The sequence below is a fragment of the Pongo abelii genome, chromosome 20, assembly GCF_028885655.2.
Source record: "Pongo abelii isolate AG06213 chromosome 20, NHGRI_mPonAbe1-v2.0_pri, whole genome shotgun sequence".
In the NCBI taxonomy this organism is placed as follows: Eukaryota; Metazoa; Chordata; class Mammalia; order Primates; family Hominidae; genus Pongo; species Pongo abelii.
The window spans coordinates 20,569,383-20,591,379 of record NC_072005.2 but is presented as its reverse complement, the minus strand read 5'-3'; the positions used below and the strand labels follow the sequence as shown (position 1 = coordinate 20,591,379).

The 21,997-nt window shown below is 41.9% G+C and overlaps 1 protein-coding gene and 1 pseudogene across 6 annotated transcripts in view; one reads left to right on the top strand and one right to left on the bottom strand.

Annotated features, from left to right (window-relative positions):
• Positions 1 to 15,713, bottom strand: part of LOC100452112 (zinc finger protein 486) — a 30,806-nt gene extending 15,093 nt beyond the window's left edge. For 2 of the 6 annotated variants that reach the window (XM_024237278.3, XM_054540063.2), the window contains exon 1: positions 15,481 to 15,602. Coding sequence is in view for 4 of the 6 variants with exons in the window: in XM_054540060.2 (XP_054396035.2) it covers positions 178 to 304; positions 13,299 to 13,358 (187 nt within the window). In the remaining 2 variants the exon portion in view is untranslated. Of the gene's footprint in view, positions 1 to 177; positions 305 to 13,298; positions 13,899 to 15,480 lie in introns of those variants that run through there. The other 4 variants (XM_002834510.6, XM_024237280.3, XM_054540060.2 and 1 more) reach the window with 4 other exon arrangements.
• The window catches only part of LOC100461389 (zinc finger protein 737-like), a 197,315-nt pseudogene that overhangs the window by 64,416 nt on the left and 110,902 nt on the right, over positions 1 to 21,997 (top strand).

Sequence of the window (21,997 nt, the reverse complement as noted above, 5' to 3'; positions counted from 1 at the left end):
TTAAGATGAAACATCTTGAAGAAATTCTTTTTTAAATAAACAAATTCTGAAGATTTTCTGGAAAAAGGACATCTGAAACTCTTTTATGCAAAGGATAAATTGCTGAAATCATTCCACAAAAAAGAGAAATAAAACTTTTGGGGTTTTTTATGAATTATGTATTTAAGTTATCCTCACCAAGGAAGACCAGGTTTCTGTAGTTCTCTAACATCACATCCCTATATAAATTCTGCTGTGTAGTGTCCAGGCAATGCCACTCCTCCAGGGAGAATTCTATGGCCACATCTCTAAATTGCAATGATTCCTGAAAAACACACACACATTTTTACCAAGTCGCCATTGGTGGAATTTTTAATTTAAGGTGAAATGAGAGAGTAAAGAGAACTGGTTCTTACTTATAGGATTGACCAAAATTATCCAATAAAATAATTTTCAACACAGAAATATTTTCTAATGTATTCTCTATCTCTGAAAAAAAAGAGCAGCCTAAGATCCACAACATTAGTTCATATAATGATATTTTTCTAGATAATAAAGTATAAAATTAAGGGCATGAACATGAACACTTTTGAGTGCTATATTTACATCATACAGAATCAGTTATGAATAATTTTCAGACAGAAAGGACATGTTGAGTTAGAAGGCATCTCTCAAATTTTAACGTGTACAATAAGCTAAAGACCTTCTTATGCAGGACTTTTTTTTCCAGAAGATCTGACATAAAGTCTGATTTTTTGAATTTCTAACAAGCTCACCAATAATGTTAATGTTTTTGTCCCAAAAATGATATTTTGTCAAACGCAGTAAGTGCAAGAGCCTGTGATTTTTTCAGATTTTCTAGCCTGTAAACAAAGATAAGAGCCTTCATTTTCCAAAGAAAAATATGTTTAAAAAAGAAAGCTGCCAGATTTAATGTGAGGTTTATGCATATCAGCTGCATAAACATAATTAATAATGAATAGAAAAATAATTATCTCTATAGTGAAAAAGATCCATCACAGAGCTATTTCACCAAGTGAATCATTAACCATTAACTGCACTAGGATAAATTTTTATGATGTCCTAATGCACACAGAAGAACACAGCATCACTGTTGAAATAGTCCTCTCAAAGAAAGTAAATAAAATCTGAATTTAACCATAAAGAAACATGTATTATGTTAACTTCAAAGTTTTTGATAACTCCTATGTTCTGTAATTTTTAGTAGTAATTTTAAATAGGCTTCATTTAGCACCCAAGAGAGCAGGTATCTCTTAATAATTTTTTTCAGAACTTTCTGGATAATAAATGCCATTCCATATAAAAAAGCATTTTCTTAATCTTGTTCTTCATAGAGCTAATGGAACATACAGATGAAGCCTCAACATTACATGTTCTCCATCTATACTAAGGACCACAATTTTCCCCAACAGAAATCTTGAGTATCCATATCTTTCCATGTTCAATAGCCACAAAGGGAACATTTTTAATATTGCAGATTATAAATTCTTGCTGAGAATTCTGCATGGCATATAAGAAGCTATGACATAGAGAATGCAGAGAAAGCTCTGGGATATAGGAAAGAAATATTTTTCAGAGACCCTTGACTATCATAAGAATTTTAAGTAGTTAAACCAAACTCAGGGAGGGAAAACACAAGTAGAGAAGTAAAGGTTTGTGAGTACTAAACTCATGGGGGTCCAGGAGGCAGAGTGGACACAGCTCTTCATCTGAGACATGTTTACCTTAAGAGGAGCCATTTTTTTTTCTCCTCCTCCTCCTCTGGAATTCCTTCTCAGATGAGATTCTCTGGAAAAATTACACCTGCATCTTGAGAAAATGCCTTTAAAGGTATCAGTAGCACATGATTACCTGCTGGCATGACATCAACTGGCAAAATGACAGAAAAAGCCCACCTATTTCTGTCCTTTGAAACAGAAAAGATTCAGGGAACAATGAACTGCTCCATGAAGATAGAAATATAAGTTTCTCATTTCCTGTCCTCAGGTGCCCTCCCTGCCACAGACACCAGCAATTTCCAGCAATGAAATTATGCACCACACTGACGTGTCTGTACCAAACCCAAACAGAACAGGCTCTGTGACCACCCTTTAGTGCAAAGGTGGAACTTAACTCTCATGATTGTATTTTGAAGTGCTCATACTTGATTCTGGCCTCACCTTAGAGTCACATGAGGCCTTTCATTAAAACATAAGTGCTTCCACGCAGAACGATAAACAGAAGCTGTGGGAAGGGCACAAGAGATTTCTGCAAATTGGCCATGTGATCCTAATGAGAAACCTAGGCCAATAATCACTAAGCTAAGCATTGCCTCTCAAGCTTTAATGGGCTTATAAATCACTTGGTAATTTTGGCTCCACTTTATGTAATGTGATTCTGGAGGCTTGAAAAGGGCCCATGAATGGGTGTTTTAAACAAGTCCCCTGTCAATGCTGAAGTTGCTTCCCCTTGGCTCATTAGCATTAGTTAGAGAAAGCAGGAAAAGCACAGGGTCCCTTACATTTACCACTCTTTTCACAACCAAATACTTCTGATACAAATAGGGACAATGCATCTCCACCCTAGTTTTATATGCTTCGCTGGCTCTTTAAAATTTGCCGAGGAAAGTGAAGGCAGCAATGTTAGAGTAAGTCTGTATTTAAAAAACAACATGTACACACGTACTAATGCAATGTTTATTAAGCAAGTAGTTTGTGCTCAAGAGAATGATACAGAGCGCTGTGCTGGGCATAACACATTCTGTGATTTAATTCTCATAACACCCTGAAAGCTGGTACTAAGTGTTTAATAAACTTTAGGATTTAGGTAAAAGGTGCAGCATTTTTATTTCTTCTTCTGTTTCTCTGTCATCAATTTTTTTAAAACACTGTAAAAGCAAAATATAGACAGATGAAAGAGATAGAAAGGAAGAGTTTAATGGAATTTAGAGAAAATTTTATTCTGTTTATATTTACTTTTCTCTGACTTGTGGAGCAACTACTGGATCTGCAGGAATAGAAAACAAGTTGCTAAATAGAATGTCTCTGCAAACACTGGTTTTAACAGAAAATTTAAAAACTAAGACCCTAAAATACATACTTTATTTTTCCCTTTTTTTTGAGACAGAGTCTCGCTGTCACCCAGGCTGGAGTGCAGTGGCGCGATGTGGGCTCACTGCAAGCTCCGCCTCCCAGGTTCACCCCATTCTCCTGCCTCAGCCTCCCCAGTAGCTGGGACTACAGGCACCCGCCACCATGCCCAGCTAATTTTTTGTATTTTTAGTAGAGGTGGGGTTTCACCGTGTTAGCCAGGATGGTCTCAATTTCCTGACATCGTGATCTGCCCGCCTTGGCCTCCCAAAGTGCTGGGATTACAGGCGTAAGCCACCGCGCCCGGCCTATTTTTCCCTTCCATCTGCTTTTGGGATTCAGGGAATTGTGGGTATCAGCTCTAGAAAGGCAGCAGGATTCACCAGCCAAAACTCTGATCTCTACTAATCAGTTCTGTGAGGCAAGACTCCAGGGTAGGGTCAGACCTAAATATAGCCTCCAAAAAGCATGAATCTGATCAGGTCTCACGCAGTGTGAGGAACTTATGTAGAATTCTGTTCTCTATGCCACTGGGGTACTTCCAGTTTTGTTTTTTCTAAGCTTACCTAAAAGAAACTTAAATCCCAGAGTTCCTATAATTTTAATCTTTTCTAGCCACTGCCCTGTCAACTTTATACTATATACTAATACATAATTTAAACAAATCCCTTAAGGTTTTCTAGAGTAATTTTATTAGAAAATCAATATGTACACTTTAGAAAGTAAAAAAAAAAGTAGAAATTATACAGCTGGTGCACTGCCTTACACCTGTAATCCCAACACTTTGTGAGGCCAAGGTGGGTGGATCACGAGGTCAGGAGTTCAAGACCAGCCTGACCAAGATGGTAAAACCTCGCCTCTACTAAAAATACAAAAAATAGCCTGGCACAGTGGCTGGGGCCAGCAATCCCAGCCACTCTGGAGGCTGAGGCAAGAGAATCGCTTGAACCCAAGTGGCAGAAATTGCGGTGAGCCGAGATCATGTCACTGCACTCACGCCTGGGTAACACAGTGAGATTCTGACTAAAGAAAAAAATTATAATAACAATTATTCTGTTCATAAATATCCCTTCAGGTGTAGAATTCAGAAGTCATAACAGCATAAAGTGTCTAAATAAAACCCAAGGTTTTGGACACATCTATGTATTGTGCCAACAATATGTTGCTTAATTCAATTATTTATCCAGTTGCTGGTCTAGACTAAAAGTTTCTGGATTGTAGGAAACATGACTGCTTCACGTATTTTTTTAATGGCCATATGAAATGGAAGCAACTAGTTTATCTATTTGGGTCTCCAGATCTCCTTGTTTATCATCCAAGTACCAGGAAACTGGAGAAACTCTGATCTGGGTACCAAAAATGACACCTCTTGTATGAGGGCATGAATGAACACAGGATGACTCATTTCTCTTACACTGAGACAGAAGCAGAATTAACCACTCTTGTCAGCCTAACACAATTCTGCTCTGGACATCCTCAAATGCCTCAAAGACACCTAGGTGATTGTGAGGGAATTCCTAGCGAACCAGGGCTGATGGCCCAATGATAAGCCAGGCCGGAGAAACTCAGGCTGATTCTGAATAGAAAATAGAACTGCCTTGGTGGAGCTCCAGAAACTGGATCACCTGTCCTGATTTGCTAGCTCTTGGATAAGAGAAAGAACAAAAATACTCTACTCCAGTATCATATTTTACAGGTAAATATAGTTGTGGTCATGGCTCTGGATACTTTGTGGCCTGATCTTTCACTCCTGAGATATTTATTTATGCTTACAGATTCTACCATCAGATTCTACTTCCTCCTGGAGCCTCTCACATAACTGTAGCAGGTCAATGAATAAGATGTAAAAAAATCTCAAAATGCCACACTCCCAAATAGAGTCTGTAAGATATCTATCTTGACAACTTACAATGCAGAAAATGACTTTTGTTAATTTTCTGTACATTCTCTATCCAAAGTCTGGCATTTTTCTTTAAATCCCAGGCAGAGGGCAGACCTTATCTGCAAATTCTAGGTGGGATCAACTTGGCTCTGCATCCATTTGTGTTACACCAAGTGGAGTACAGTCAAAAGAGAGATCTCATAGATGCTGCTCTAACACATTCTAAATAATGTCTACATAAAAAAAAGGTGACATAACATGAATATAAGTAGACAGTTTATTTGGGTCAAGCTTAAGGGTTATAACCTGGGAGCAAAAATTCAAGTTGCCTGAAATCTACACTTTGATTAGTAGTATTTACAGGAAGATATGTAAAGACAAGACAGGGACAGAAAGTGGGCTGATGTAGAGTTGTTTGTCAAAAGTTTTTATTTATTTACATAAATAACATAGGTTATTGATTAGATATCTATCATTGTGTTTTAGGGTATGGGATACAGTGTCCAATGTGGCATTATTAGTTTAATTTATAGTTACTTGTGGCAATAGTGAACAGTTTCAATAGATGAATACATAGTTCAAAGTGGGAGAAAGACATAACTGCACTTTCATTTTAACATATCTCTGAGTTTGATAACCAAAAGAACCTGCATTATTTAGATAAAAGTTTTTTATTTCCCAAATCTCAAGATCTGGATTCAAAATATAGAGCTGTAGATTTAGGGCCTGAAGGGCAGGACACATTTGTGAGCATTTTAGCAAGAGGAGGAAGGTGAAAGTGGAGATTCTCTTGTCAACATGTCTGCTCAATGCACACACATTACTCTAACAGGGTTTGTGGGCCCCATGGCCTCTGAATCTGTTTCAAGTCTGAAGATACAGGAGTCACTGAAAGAGATAAAATGATTGATTGCTGCCCTATGAAATTTGTAGAAATCTGATCTAGCCTCCTAGAAGTGACTGTAGAGGACTATAGATAACAAATAGAGACACAATTCTGCCTGCATATTTAAGGGACAGCATGCACTTTGCTGCACAAGTGTGAATTGACTGGAAGCCTGACAGGGAAAGTCCTCGCTAGAGTAAATTCTGGTTGGCACCTTATGTGTTTATATCATGTCTGGTAATTCTAGACAGTGTTTGGAAAAATAACTAGAAGAACAATTTTCTTTGGCCAGGTGTGGTGGCTCACACCTGTAATCCCAGCACTTTGGGAGGCCGAGACAGGCAGATCACGAGGTCAGGAGATCGAGACCATCCTAGCTAACACAGTGAAACCCCGTCTCTACTAAAAATATAAAAAATTAGCCAGGTTTGGTGGTGGGAGCCTGTAGTCCCAGCTATTCAGGGGGCTGAGGCAGGAGAATGGTGTGAACCCAGGAGGTGGAGTTTGCAGTGAGCCGAGAAGGCACCACAGCATACTCCAGCCTGGGTGACAGAGCGAGACTTTGTCTCAAAAAAAAAAAAGAGAAGAACAATTTTCTTTGCTGGGCATGGTGGCTCATGTCTATAATCCCACGACTTTGGGAGGCCTAGGTGGGTGGATCACCTGAGGTCAGGAGTTCTAGACCAGCCTGGCCAACATGGTAAAACCCATCTCTACTAAAAATACAAAAAAAAAATAAGCTGGGCCTGGTGGCAGGCACCTGTAATCCCAGTTACTCAGAGGGCTGAGGCAGGAGAATCTCTTGAACCCAGGAGGCAGAGGTTGCAGCGAGCCAAGATCGCGCCATCACACTCCAGCCTGGGGGACAAGAGAGACTTCATCTAAAAAAAAAAAAAAAGAAAGAACAAATGTTTACAGCCCCAGAAAAACTCCACAATAATAGAACAGAAAGAAAACATTTTGGCTGGGTGTGGTGGCTCATGCCTGTAATCCCAGCACTTTGGGAGGCCAAGGCAGGCGGATCACCTGAGGTTGGGTGTTCGAGACCAGCCTGGCCAACATTGACAAACCCTATCTCTACTAAAAAATACAAAAATTAACCGGGCATGGTGGCACATGGCTGCAATCCCAGCTACTAGGGAGGCTAAGGCAGGAGAATCACTTGAACCTGAGACAGGCAGAGGTTACGGTGAGCTGAGATCACACCATTGCACTCCAGCCTGGACAACAAGAGTGAAACTCCATCTCAAAAAACAAACGTTTTTATTTTACAATTAAACTTGAATGTGACATGCATCATAGTCCATCTTCTTAAGAGACTGCAATGACAGAAAGATGGTCAACATAATTAGTCCATAAGTAGAAGAATTCACAGCACCATGTCATACATCATTCATCTTAAATCTACCTGGAAATTGAAGAGGCCATCTGTGTATGCTAATTGCTTATATTCAATGACAAATAAACTTTTCACATCTTCATAACAGGAGGTAGTTTAGTAGCTTGAAGCCAGGTACCTGCTGAATCTAAGATTTCACTTTGCTACAAAAATGGTTGAATAGGGTTCTATATTTTGGCTAGTTACAGTTTAGAGTTCTGGCTCTGTACTCACTGGCAGTGGGCTACAGCACTCCTGCTTGCTTTCTCCTGGTTGCTAGTATGCTCTCTTGACCTCTACCATCTGCCACTGAGGCACAGCCCAGAGCACAGCTCACATTTTATGTGAACCCCATTGGCCACAGCAGCACTCTAGTGTCACATCAGAGAGTGAGGCCTGAGCTGCAGGAGGAGAGCCTGCAGGCCTCGTGGGTAGAATTGCACCTTCACAATAATGAAAATGAGAGCAGTGTTTCAGCCTCAGTTTCTACTTATAATGGTGACAAGGAAAAAATACTGCTGAATTTCCAGCATGAGTCCAGATAGAGATAGCTCCAAAAGTTCTCACTGTGACAGCCCAGCTTATTCAGAAATCATGGGATATTAATAGGGCTTCTGAAACAGACACCCAAAGCATTGGAGAGAAAAAAGTTAAAATGATATTAAGAAAAAGCTCAGATTATATATAAGATTGATCATGTCTGCCAGAAAATATTCTCCTAAAAGCAATTTCTCTCTAAACACCCAAAATGCACAGCTACTCTCAGCAAGAGAAACATGAGCATTATGAAGAAAGGTGGCAGATTTTCAGAAGAATTTTATAAAGTTTCTTTCCCATCTCTGCTGTTCTGTCATCTCCTAGCCATTGAATGGGGGTTCTATATTGAAATACATCTGACAACTTCCAAAAACACTTTTTGATGAAGAAATAGAATTGGACTATGTTCATATAGTGGAATATATTAGAACTTGCAACATAGCTAACTGAAGAGCTATTATGGTTTTTGGGTGGCCACATCACATGTCTTTATTTGTCCTGTAATAGCAGCATTCCAATTTAATGAAATAAAAGACACTAAAATTGTGTTTACTCACTAGTCATAATATACATAGCATTTTTAATAATTAAAACTATACTTCAGCCAAAACCCTCTATATTTCAAAAGTATAAATTACAACATTAAAATAACCATTTAAGTGATTCATTCAAAGTAAGTATTGTGGCTTTATATTCATACTATTGTAGAAAATACTGCTTATGGCTCACACCTGTAATCTTAGCACTTTGGGAGGGTGAAATGGGTGGATCATCTGAGGTGAAAAGTTCAAGATCAAGCTGGCGAACATGGTGACACCCATCTCTACTATAAATACAAAAACTTAGCCAGGAACAGTGATGCACACCTGTAATCCCAGCTACTGGGGAGGCTGAGGCAGGAGAGTTTCTTGAACCTGGGAGGCAGCAGTTGCAGTGAGATCAGATCATGTCACTGCACTGCAGCCTGGGCAACAGAGACTCTCTCAAAAAAAAAAAAAAAGAAAGAAAGAAAAAGGAAATACTGTTAAATGTATATAAATGCAGGTTGTCTACAAATATTACACATAACTATGCTAATTATTCTGAAGTAATAAATAGAAAGCCATGCACAACTACAGACGCCACTGTTCAGTTTACGCACTGAACTGTTCTTGTTTTTGCAGTGTAAGTACTTTAGCCTGCAAATATTGGATAATTTCCTTGGATAATCTGGTTTCTGTCAAAGAAACATAGTATCTTTTAGTGTTTACCATTATGTATTGCTAAATTTGATCCTATCTTTGTGCTAAGCTTCTGTGTGCCCTTAAAATTAGCTTTTATCTAAATAAATCTGTGTCTATTTAAAGGACTAAAAATGAAAAAAATAAACTTTTTGGAACCAAAAACAAAGCAATAAATCTGAAGTACTAGATAATCTGGAGTCAGAAAAGAAGACAAAAGGTATTTAGCTGTTAATATAATTTACATATATTTTTTAAAAGCAGAGAAAAATAACTATATACAATCTAAATCCCTTAAGAAATGAGAGAATGGCAAAAATTTTTTTGGAAGCTTTTTTTTTGTTTTTGAGACAGAGTCTCGCTCTGTCACCCAGGCTGGAGTGCAGTGGCACTATCTCGGCTCACTGCAAGCCCCACCTCCTGTGTTCACACCATTCTCCTGCCTCAGCCTCCCAAGTAGCTGGGACTACAGGCACCCGCCACCACGTCTGGCTAATTTTTTTTGTATTTTTAGTAGAGACGGGGTTTCACCATGTGAGCCAGGATGGTCTCTATCTCCTGACCTCGTGATCCATCTGCCTCAGCCTCCAAAAGTGCTGCGATTACAGGCTACCACACCTGGCCTTTTTTTGGAAGTTTTTAAGGAGTTTTGAACTCTTGGACACCTGGGTTTTGCATACTGTATGCACTTGAAAGAATGTTAGTGGGGTTAAAACCAGAAGAGAGAAAGATGTTATATAAAATCCATGAGTGCACAAGACCAATGAAATAGAACAGAGAGCCCAGAAATAATGTCACCCTCCTATAATCATCAAATTTTTGACAAAGCTGACAAGAGAAATGTGGGAAGGATTCTCTCTTTAATAAATGGTGCTAGAAAAACTAGCTAGCATTATGTAGAAGACTGATGCTGCATCCCTTCATTACACCACATACAAAAATCAACACAAGATAAATTAAAGACTTAAATGTAAAACTTAAAATTATGAGAAACCCTGTAAGAAAACCTAGGAAATACCATTCTAGACATAGAAACTGGCAAAGACTTCATGAGGAAGCTACCAAAAGCAACTGCAACAAAGGAAAAATTGACAAATGAGACCTATTTGAACTTCACAGCTTCTTTACAGCAAAGGAAACCATCAACAGAGTAAACAGATAATCTACAAAATAAACAAAAACATTTACAAACTTTGCCTCTGACAAAGGCCTAATATCCAGAATTTATTAAGAACTTGGCTGGGCGTGGTGACTCATGCCTGTAATCCCAGCACTTTGGGAGGCCAAGGCGGGTGTATCACGAGGTCAGGAGTTCAAGACCAGCCTGACCAACAGGATGAAACCTCGTCTCTACTAAAAATACAAAAATTAGCTGGGTGTGGTGGTGGCACATGTCTGTAATCCCAGCTACTCAGAAGGCTGAGGCAGGAGAATTGCTTGAACCCGGGAGGCAGAGGTTGCAGTGAGCCGAGATAGTGCCACGGCACTCCAGTCTAAGCGACAGAGCGAGACTCCATCTCACAAAAAAAAAAAAAAGAACATAAACAAGTTTACAAGAAAAAAAAAAAACAACCTCATTAAAAAGTAGGCAGGCCGGGCATGGTGGCTTATGCATGTAATCCCAGCACTTTGGAAGGCCAAGGCGGGCAGAACACTTGAGGACAGGAGTTCAAAACCAGCCTGGCCAACATGGTGAAACCCCCTTTCTACTAAAAATACAAAAAATTAGCTGGGAGTGGTGGCAGGTGCCTGTAATCCCAGCTACTCAGGAGGCTGAGGCAGGAGAATCACTCGAAGGTGAAGGTTGCAGTTGGTCAAGATTATGCTATTGCAATCCAGTCTGGGCAACAAGAGCAAAACTCTCTCTCAAAAAAAAAAAAGGTAGGCAAAAGCTAGGTGCAGTGGCTCACACCTGTAATCCCAACACTTTGGGAGGCTGAGGCCAGGTAATCACCTGAAGGTGGGAGTTTATGATCAGCCTGACCCACATGGAGAAATCCTGTCTCTACTAAAAGTACAAAATTAGCTAGACATGGTAGTGCATGCTTGTAATCCCAGCTACTTGGGAGGCTGAGGCAGGAGAATCACTTGAACCAGGAAGTTGAGGTTGCGGTGAGCCGAGGTTGCACCATTGCACTCCAGCCTGGGCAACAAGAGCAAAACTCCAGCTCAAAAGGCAAAACAAAATGAAAGGAAAATAAAAAAGGAAACTAATGTAGAAACAGAAAACCAAATGCATGATATTAAGAGCTAAATAATAAGAACACATGAACACAAAGAGGAGAACAACAGACACTGAGGCCTAGTTGAGGGTGGAGGGTATGAGGACTAAGAGGATCAGAAAACATACCTGTTTGGTACTATGGATAGTACCTCAGTGACAAAATAATCTGCACACCAAGTCCCCATGACATAATTTTAACTGTATAACAAACCCACATGTGTACATCAAACCAAAAATAAAAGCTAAAAGAAAAAAATAATTCCTGGGTGGGAGAGAGTGCAATGTAGGTGAATGGACTGATTTTCACTATAGATGGTGGCCCAGGTGGAGCTGTACTCTGATTTATTTCTGTGTGCATGCAGGCAGATGAGATTATACACACGTGGCCCAGATCCTAGGTTGGTGGAGAAAACAGGTTGCTGCTGCAGATTCAGTGTCTGGGGTGGAGACATGCCAGGAGACTTGTAGAGACTTGTGGGTTCTTGACAAGAAACACAAGAAACACTAGGATCAAAAATGCCATGGTGAAGTTTCTGAGGGTGATGCCTAGTCCTGGGAGGAGTGTGGATACGTCAATGTCTAGTGTGTGTGTTTGTGAGTGGGTGGGAACACTGTGGTGATAGCTGCAATAAAAGGGGGTCTGTAATCAGAGCTCCTTTTCTCTAAGTTTTCAGTCCTCTGTCACCCTGGGAGAAGACCTAGAATCACAGGACAATGGGCAGTGTGACAGCCTGTGTACAGGAAAGTGGAGCCTCCCAATCCCAAACACCCAGAGCGTTGTTCCAGGCCAGGCCTCCATGATATCTTTTTACTGGCACCATACCTGTAGAGTTTGCTGAACATCAAACAATTCTCCAACACAAACTTATTGCCTAATATTTGAATTCTGACACCACCTAAAGTCAGCACAGACCTTAGGTCCCACAACATTGTCCTCGCTGCAGATGCCAGTCACAAACCCTATGGGCCCATCTATTCTTTTGAACAATGTTTGAAAACTTGGGACTCCTGAAACCTCCCTGAAGTTCAATAATTTGGTAGAGCTATTCACAGAACTCAACAAAACACTGTAGTTATATTTACCAGTTTAATATATAAGATGCAGCCCAGGGAAAGCCAAATGGAAGAAATGCACACAACAAAGAAAAGAGATGAGGAAAGATGAAACACATAGATAATCATGGAAAACATTTGTGATTAATAAAATTCTCCATTTGTTGTGTACTCCAGAAACAGTTTATGGAGAGAAACACCCTTCCCATTATGACTTAGATGGTGCTCTCTTTTCTTACCTATCACACAGCCAGACACACACTCTGCACATTTTCTCCTTTTTCTCATTAGAAAAATCAGCTGAATATGTCTTCAGTGGTCAAATTTCTTTTTTTTTTCTTTTTTTTTGTGATGAAGTCTCACTCTGCTGCCCATGCTGGAATACAGTGGCCCCATCTTGACTCACTGCTCACTGCAACCTTCACCTCCCAGGTTCAAGCAATTCTCCTGCCTCAGCCTCCCAAGTAGCTGGCATTACATGTACCTGCCAAGACGCTTGGCTAATTTTCTTATTTTTAGTAGACACCGTGTTTCCCCATGTTGGCCAGGCTGTGAACTCAGGTGTTCGGCCTGCCTCAGCTTCCCAAGGTGCTAGGATTACAAGCATGAGCCATCACGCCTGGCCCAAAATAAAATATTTCTTAATCAAACTTTATTTATCTCCCTCCCTCAGGCTCCTGAATTTTGAGCTACCCTCAGTCTGAGTCAACAAACAACCCCATTTTATGTCCCTTCTAAGAACATGGTGATTTCAGGGTAAGACATTCTCTGAGCTAAAATCTGACTTTTTCACCCTCTATTTGTCATTCCCCTCCCACCTTTTTTCTAATCTCGTTTGCTCCTCCCTAGGAAAAAAAGTCCTTTTCTGCCTACATTTTTGCAAGCCACAGAGACCTTATAATTAGTTGGTACTTTCTCCTGTTCCAATACTAATTCTTTTTTAAAATAAATCTAATGTTTTTATCTTAAAAAGTCTAAAAAGTGCCTCAAAACAATAGCTTTATTATCAGTAAGACCCTCCCAGTTTCCTTTCACCTTAATCTTAACTACCTGTGGGACTCCAGCTTTCCAGGGCTCCGTAGCTTCTCTCAGGATAAAGGCTCCTTCCATGGGTGGGGTGAGCAGGCTGGGACATCTGCAGGGGAGGCTCCCCAGAAAAAACTAACTAGGCCTTTAATTACCTCCTGTTGGCCGGGTGCGGTGGCGCAAGCATGTAATCCCAGCACTTTGGGAGGCCAAGGCGGGTGGATCACCTGAGGTTGGGAGTTGGAAACCAGCCTGACCAACATGGAGAAAACCCTAGTAAACACACATAATTAGCCGGGCGTGACGGTGTGTGCCCGCAATCCAAGTTACTCCAGAGGCTGAGGTAGGAGAATCCCTTGAACCCAGGAGGTAGAGGATGCGGTGAGCCGAGATCATGCCATTGCACTCCAGACTGGGCAATAAGAGGTAAACTCCATGTCAAAATTTAAAAAATGTAGTAACCCCAGCACTTCGGGAGGCTGAGGTAGGCGGATCACAAGGTCAGGAGTTCGACACCAGCCTGGCCAATATGGTGAAACCCCGTCTCTACTAAAAATACAAAAATTAGCCGGGTGTGCTGGCGAGTGCCTGTAATCCCAGCTACTTGGGAGGCTGAGGCAGGAGAATTGCTTGAACCCGGGAGGCGGAGATTGCAGTGAGCCGAGATCTCCCCACTGCACTCCATTCTGGGCCACAAAGCAAGATTGTCTCAAAAAAAAAAATTTTTTTTTAACCCCCTCCTTTTGCAGACTTCAAGCTTTAATTTCCATGTCAGTGTTATTCACTTGGTTTTTGAAACTAAGTGTTTGAAAAATCCTGTGAAATTACTCACAGTGTTTACATAAAGGAAGAAAATTTTAAGATTCTTACTTTTTTTTTTTTTTTTGAGACGGAGTTTCGCTCTTGTTGCCCAGGCTGGAGTGCAATGGCGCAATCTCAGCTCACCGCAACCTCCTCCTCCCAGGTTCAAGCAACTCTCCTGCCTCAGCCTCCCGAGTAGCTGGGATTACAGGCATGCATCACCATGCCCAGCTAATTTTGTATTAATAGAGACAGGGTTTTTCCATGTTAGTCAGGCCGGTCTCGAACTCCCGACCTCAGGTGATCCGCCTGCCTTGGCCTCCCAAAGTGCTGGGATTACAGGCCTGAGCCACTGGGCCCGGCCCTTGTGTGTGTGTGTGTGTGTGTGTGTGTGTGTGTGTGTGTGTGTGAAGGAGTCTTGCTCTGTCGCGCACACTGAAGTACGATGGCGCGATCTCAGCTCACTGCAACCTCCGCCTCCTGGGTTCAACCAATTCTCGTGCCTCAGCCTCCCAAGTAGCTGGAATTACAGGCGCCTGCCACCACACCTGGCTAATTTTTGTATTTTTAATAGAGACGGGGTTTCACCGTGTTGGCCAGGATGGTGTAGAACTCCTGACCACATGATCCTCCCGCCTAGGCCTCTCAAAATGCTGGGATTACAGACGTGAGCCACCGCGCCCGACCAGGAAGGGGTTTTTAACCCCAACGTAGTTTTTGTTTTTGTGCCCTTCCCCTATTGGCTGGGGTCAGATCGCACAATCTAAGCTGATCCCGGTTGGCTTAGACTCAAACTTTTTCCAAATAGGATAAACGCACGATTTGCGAGAAAAGGAAAAGGGAGAAAAAGGGTAGGGTTGATTTACAACTTTTACAACTTCTGACCAGGAAGTTGAGTCTTTGAAGAGGAATTTAGTTGTCCTAGCAACCCTTTACCTCAAGTGATCCGCCCGCCTTCGCCTCCCAAAATGCTGGGATTACAGGCGTGAACCACTGCGCCCGGCCCCATAAATTTTTAACAGGAGAAAAGAGAAACTGTGAACCCCGCGGACCAAAGCTCTTCCGAATCGTGAACCCGCACCCCGAGTCAAGATTCTCCCCTGATGACCTTCTCGTGGTTCCCCCACCATCTGGGAGAGACCTGAAGCTGTGGGTGCAGAGCTGCTGCCCAGAGAGGGCGCCAGGCCAGGGCACAGTCACTGCGCAGGGAAGAGACAGGACGCTCCGGGACCGGCTGTCAGCGCAGCCGCCATCTTATGGCTGGAAGGGACTGAGGCCGAGCTGGGTAAGGAGAACTCCGGAGGCAGATTGTGGAGCTGACTACGGGGAGGCCTGAGTCCCTCCACAGCCACTTCCCATCAGCCAGTCCCTCCCCTCTCTCAGGAGGTCGAACCAGCACTCTCACCATTTCTAGGCTTCTAGGGGGTCCCGGCATCTTGGCTGTGGATCTCCCAATACCTACAGGACACAGGGCCACAGAGGGTGGGCCTCTAGGAGCAGAGGACACAGAGTAGTGAAGAGGCGACCTAGAGCTCCGGATGCAGCGAGAGACGAAGGCCGCGCCAAACCCGGAAGCCGTCCTCTTTGCTCCAGCTGCCTGCCTGATTGGACGGTTTCCAGCCCAGAGTCTCTGATTGCATAATGCTTAAGGCCCCGCCCACTCAGCCCCTGAGTGACAGAAGATGTGATCAGATGCTGGGCTGAGTGATGAAAGAGTAACAGCCTAAGCTGCAGCCTTTGCGGGCAGGGCTTTCTCCCTGAGCTGAGCCAGGCCCACCCTAGAGCATGGGAAAATTCTATATCTTTTTTACTGTCTCTCTTTTTGCACGTATTCAAAAGGTGAACAGAAGCATTTTGCTGTCATATTAATAATACATAAAATTTTTGTTAGAGAGAAAATCAACTTTTACTTTGGTAATAGTGTATTATCAATACTAAAGCTAATTTTAATAAAACCTTATATATAAATCAGATTTGTCACTTTTGACCTCTCGAGATTTACACATATATTTCATAATCTCTTGTAATTTTTTTAACTTTTTATATTTTATCTACATTCTTTTTTTCAATTTGAAACAACCTTTAAGTAATTTCAAATTGTTACAGGAAATAGAAATCATTTAGAACCAGGCGCAGTGGCTCACGCCTGTAATTCCAGCAATTTGGGAGGCCAAGGTGGGCGGATAACTTGAGGTCAGGAGTTCAAGACCAGCCTAGCCAACATGGTGAAACCCCATTTCTACTAAAAATACAAAAAATTAGCTGGGTGTGCTGGTGCGCACTTGTAGTCCCAGCTACTCCGGAGGCTGATGCAGGAGAATCCCTTGAACCCAGGAGGCGGAGGTTGTGCAACAGCCCAAGGGGTTTACCTTGCCTTTTGTCTAGACAGAGCTGATTCATAAAGAGAGGCCTTTTGCCTAGACAGAGCCCGTTCATCAAGACAGGGGAATTTGTGGAGGAAAAGTTAAATGTTAATTTTGAAATAAATTGAACATGGACACAAACAATGGTCACCAAGTCTCAGAACCAGTTGTGTGACCCCCTTGAGGCATTCATGTAGTGTCGTTTCAGAGAAATCTCTGTTTCAATCTATTCCTATATGTTAGTTATTGAAAAACAAGATAACATTTTTGTGTTCCTTGAGCCCAGTCACAAAGGGCTCTAGTGACTGGGCCTCATGCCAAACATTTCAGCTCCATCAGGTCATTTATGTTCCTCTCCAAACTGGTTATTCTAGTTAGCAGTTCCTCTAACCTTTTCTCAAGGTTCTTAGCTTCTTCAAATTGGGTTCCAACATGTTTCTTTAGCTCAGCAGAGTTTGTTATTAACTGTCTTCTGAAGCCTACTTCTGTCAATTCATGCATCTCATCCTCTGTCCAGTTCTGCACCTTGCTGAAGAGATATTTTGATCATTTGGAAGAGAAGAGGCACTCTGGCCTTTCAGCAGTTTTTTGTTGATTCTTTCTCATCTTCATGAGTTTGTCTAGTTTCGATCTTTGAGGCTGCTGACCCTTGGATTTTTTTTTTTTTTAACAGTCTCTCTCTCTGTCACTCAGGCTGGAGTGCAGTGGCACAATTGCAGCTCACTGCAAATTCTGCCTCCCAGGTTCAAGTGATTCTCATGTCTCAGACTACCTAGTAGCTGGGATTACAGGCATGCACCACCACGCCTGGCTATTTTTTTTGTATTTTTTAGTAGAGACGAGGTTTCACCATGTTGGCCAGGCTAGTCTTGAACTCCTGACCTCAAGTGCTCTGCCCACCGCCTCAGCCTCCCAAAGTATTGGGTTACAGGTGTGAGCCACCATGTGCGGTCTTGGATGAGGTTTTTGTGGGTACATTTTTTTCTTGTTGATGCGTTGTTGCTTTCTGTTTGTTTTTCTTTCAATGGTCAGGTCCATCTTCTGTAGTGCTGCTGCAGTTTGCTATGGGTTCACTTCAGGACCTATTCATCTGGTTCACCCCCGTGCCTCGAGATGTCACTCAAGGAGGTTGGAGAACAGCAAAGAAGAGTGCCCACTCCTTCCTCTGGGATCTCTGACCTCAAGAGGCACAAACCTGATGCCAGTAGAATCGCTCCTCTATAGGATGTCTGACAACCCCTGTTGAAAGTTCTCATCCAGTTGGGTGGCACAGGAAGCAGAACTCATTTAATGAAGCACTTTGACTGTCCTTTGGTGGAGGGGGGTGTTTTGCTGGGGGAAAATCCACTCATCTGGGCTGCTCAAATTCTTCAAAACTAGCAGGAGGAAAGGCTAAGTCTGCTGGTCCACAGAGACTGCAGCCACCCCTCCCCTAGGGTTCTGCTCTGATCTTTGCTATTTATTTTTTTCTACTGGGTTTGGGTTTGGCTTGTTCTTGTTTCTCTAGTTCCTTGAGGTGTTATCTTAGATTGTCTACTTATGCCCTTTCAGACTTTGTAGTAGGCACTTGATGCTATGAACTTTCCTTTTAGCACCACTTTTGCTGTATCCCAGACATTTTGGTAGATTGTGTCATTATTATCATTCAGCTCAAAGAATTTTTAAATTTCCATCTTGATTTCATACAACAATCATTCAGAAACAAGTTGATCCTAAATTTTATTTTTATTTAATTTCCATGTATTTATTTAATTTCCACATATTTGCATGGTTTTGAGGTTTCATTTGGAGTTGATTTTCACTTTTATTCCACTGTAGTCTGAGAGAGTAGTTGATATAATTTTGATTGTCTTAAATTTATTGAGACTTGTTTTGTGGCCTATCATATGTCTGTCTTAGGGAATGATTCATATGCTGATGAATGAAATGTATATTCTGCAGTTGTTCAGTGGAATGTTCTGTAAATATTTTTCAAGTCCATTTGTTCTAGGGTATAGTTTAAGTCCATTGTTTTTGTTGTTGTTGTTGTTGACTTTCTGTCTTGATGACTTGTCTAGTGCTGTCGGTAGAATATTGAAGTTCCCCATTATTATTGTGTTGCCATTTATATCATTTCTTAGGTCTAGTAGTAATTGTTTAATAAATTGGGAGCTCCAGTGTTAGGTGCATATATATTTAGAATTGTGATATTTTCCTGTTGGACTAGTCCTTTTATCATTATATAATGTCCCTCTTTGTCTTTTTTTATTTTTAACTGTTTTTGCTTTAATGTCTGTTTTGTCTGATGTAAGAATGGCTACTACTGCTTGCTTTTGGGGTACATTTGCATTACTATCTTTTCCCAACCCTTTACCTTAACTTTATGTGAGTTTTTATGTGTTGGGTGAGTCTCTTAAAGACCTCAGATATTTGGTTGGTAAACTCTTATCCATTCTACCGTTCTGTATGTTTTAAGTGGAACATTTAGGCCACTAATCACTATCAATCATACCACCACACATTATAATGCCAGTCGTTGCAAGGCTTGAACAGGTAATCAGTTCATCCTCATTCAAGTTCTCAGTTATAATAAAAATTTTGGCCTGTTGTTCTTCCTGATGATTAAATAGTCTGTCAAGAGAAAGCAGAGATGCATGAGCATCAACATGGAAAACAGCAATAATGGTGGTGTGCACCAGGATTCAGATATCTTCTCAGTATTTTTTCCCCAAACCTCTTTATTCCCAATTAACCATTTGTTTTGTCACTATTGGAGCATCCAGGTAGTAAGACCATTTGCTACTGACCAAGAGTTGGTATACAAGTGACAAATCCCTCTGGCTTCCTCCTGAATAGTTTGGAGGTTGGCTACTAGTTCAGCTAACTGGCTGCTCCCACCCCTTCCTTCATCAGAAATGCTTACGTTTTTAACAGGATTATAAGCCATGGCCTTCCAGCATCGGGTCCCACCAATGTGTTTGCTGGATCGATCAGTAAACCAAGCATGTTTCTGATCCTCTGGGCTTAGTTCTTTAAAGGAACTGCACCATTGAGTGGGGGGGGGAGGCAGTTTCCTTCCCTATGTGCAGCACTTCCTCAGTGGTTTCCTGAGCTGGCAAGTTTTGTACATCCTCATGTAAAAATGATACCCCCTTTGGTTTTGGCTTAGCCTGGTCTTCTATGTTGTATTTCCATTTTATGATGTTACTGCCTTGGGCATGCCCTATTTGGTGAGTTTTGGGGGAAATCATGACTCAAGTCATAATAGGAATTTCAGACCTTATAAAGACATCATGGTTGAAGCAGAGATGTTCCTTTTCCAGCAAAGCCCAATAGCAAGCTAACAATTGCTTCTTGAAAGGGGTATCAGCTTTGCTGGCCTCTGGCAGTTTCTGGGTTCAAAACCCAAAAGGTACCCTCTTCCCATCTTGTTTCTGCCTAAGGCTCCAATTAGCATGTTGATTTAGGACAGTTACTTGCAGTTCTACTGGCCCATCCCATATGGGCCATAGATCCAGGGCCAGTTGCACTGCTTGTTTAGCTTGTTCAAAAGCCATGTTCTCTTTCTCTCCCCAGTGAAAGTCATAGCATTTTCTAGTGACTGCATGTCGAGGTTGTAAAATGTTACCCAAGTTGGGAATATAATGTCTCCAGAATCCAAACAAGCCAATACATTTCTAGTCCTCCTTTTTAGTGGTAACGGTTGCAATTTTTAGTATTTTAGCCTTAGTCTTTGGTAAAATGGACTATTTCACTGCATTTCATAGGATGCCAAGGAATTTTATAGTTTGTGCAGGATGCCAAGGAATTTTACAATTTGTCCTTGAATTTTACTAAGGTTAATTTCCCATCCTTGAGATAGGAGCTGTGTTTTTACCTGCTCCAAGCCCTGACTGACTAGTTCTTCAATTTTTCCCTGATGGGGCCATTGGGACAGCTGCTTTTTTCATCAATAGGCTGATATTTTTGAGTCTGAATAGTCAAGACATAGGCCTGGCATTGGGCCAGGGTCAGTCTGGAAGTCGGATTAGCATTTTTCTTTTCTAGCTCTCATTTCTCTTGTAGCAACTATCCCCTATCCTGATACATTAACTTATAAACAGTAAGCAAACACCATTCACTCGGGGAGATCCCCTCAGCATCTCCTTTGCTGACTGGAATCCCCTGCAGCACTTCACATATAGCAGGATGAGCCACAGACAAAACCTCTCAGACACCAAGTTGTAGAAGGAAGGGCTTTATTCAGCTGGGAGCATCGGCCAGCTACTGTCTCAAAATCTGAGCTCCCTGAGTGCACAATTTGTGCCCTTTTAAGAGTTCACAACACTAAAGATTTCACATGAAATGGTCATGATTGATTTGAGCAAGCAAGGGGTACATGACAGGGGCTGCATGCACCAGTCATCAGGGAGGAACAGAACAGGGCAGGGAGTTTCACCGTGCTCTTCTATACAATGTAAGGAATCTATAAATAACATCGGCCTCTAAATCATAAGTTGATTTTTAACTACTGGGTTTAGGCCAGGCGGGCCTTGGCCTGGTTTTGGGCCTGGCACCGGGCTGCCTGTCTTTGGTTTTATTTCCTTGTTGTTTTTACTGAATATAAAACAATATAAAACAATGTGAGAGGGTCTTTCTCTCCTCTCACACACACAGTCAATGGTTTAAATTGCACTAATTTAGATTCTCAATTCTTACAAAGGCCAGTTTCCCTGAACCATTCAATCACCAAAGAGGAGAACTGGGGGTGTTGGACGCAGAGAAAATGGGGGTCCTGACCAACTCAGTATACCACTGGAGGCTCTATGGAAAAACTCTTCTCATCAAAGCAGGATGTTGGAAAACTGACAAACTGCATCTGCTGCCAGAAGGGGTGCCGAGGGCAGTTATGCCCCAGGCACAGTGTTCCTTGTGGTTGTCTATAGGAACATCTGAAGCCTGTTGTACAAAGTAAGCAATTATATGTACCTGTGATAAATCAAGCAGCCAACCAACCATTACCTCTCCCTCCCTATTGATTCTACCTAATAAATACTAAGGCCTGTAGAAACTCAGGGCTGCCTTCTGCTCACTAGAAGCAAGGAGCCCCCAACACCTTCTTTTTTTTTTTTTTTCTGAGACCGAATCTCACTCTGTCACCCAGGCTGGAGTGCAGTGGCGTGATCTCGGCTTACTGCAAGCTCTGCCTCCTGGGTTCATGCCATTCTCCTGCCTCAGCACCCCCGAGTAGCTGGGACTACAGGTGTCTGCCACCACACCTGGCTAAATTTTTTTGTATTTTTAGTAGAGACGGGGTTTCACTGTGTTAGCCAGGATGGTTTTGATCTCCTGACCTTGTGATCCACCCACCTCGGCCTCTCAAAGTGCTGGGATTACAGGCATGAGCCGCCATGTCCTGCCTGACCCCTTCTTTTAAAATAAATCTTTTGTCTTTGTCTTCATTTCTGCATTCATCCTCCTTCATTCAATCCTGTAGGAATTGACAGTGACATTGGGGAGTTCCCATCCCTGGATTTGGGAATTCCTCGAGTTTCCAGTCCTGTCCTTGTGGCCAAAAAGTGGCACAGTTTGGTTTTCAAA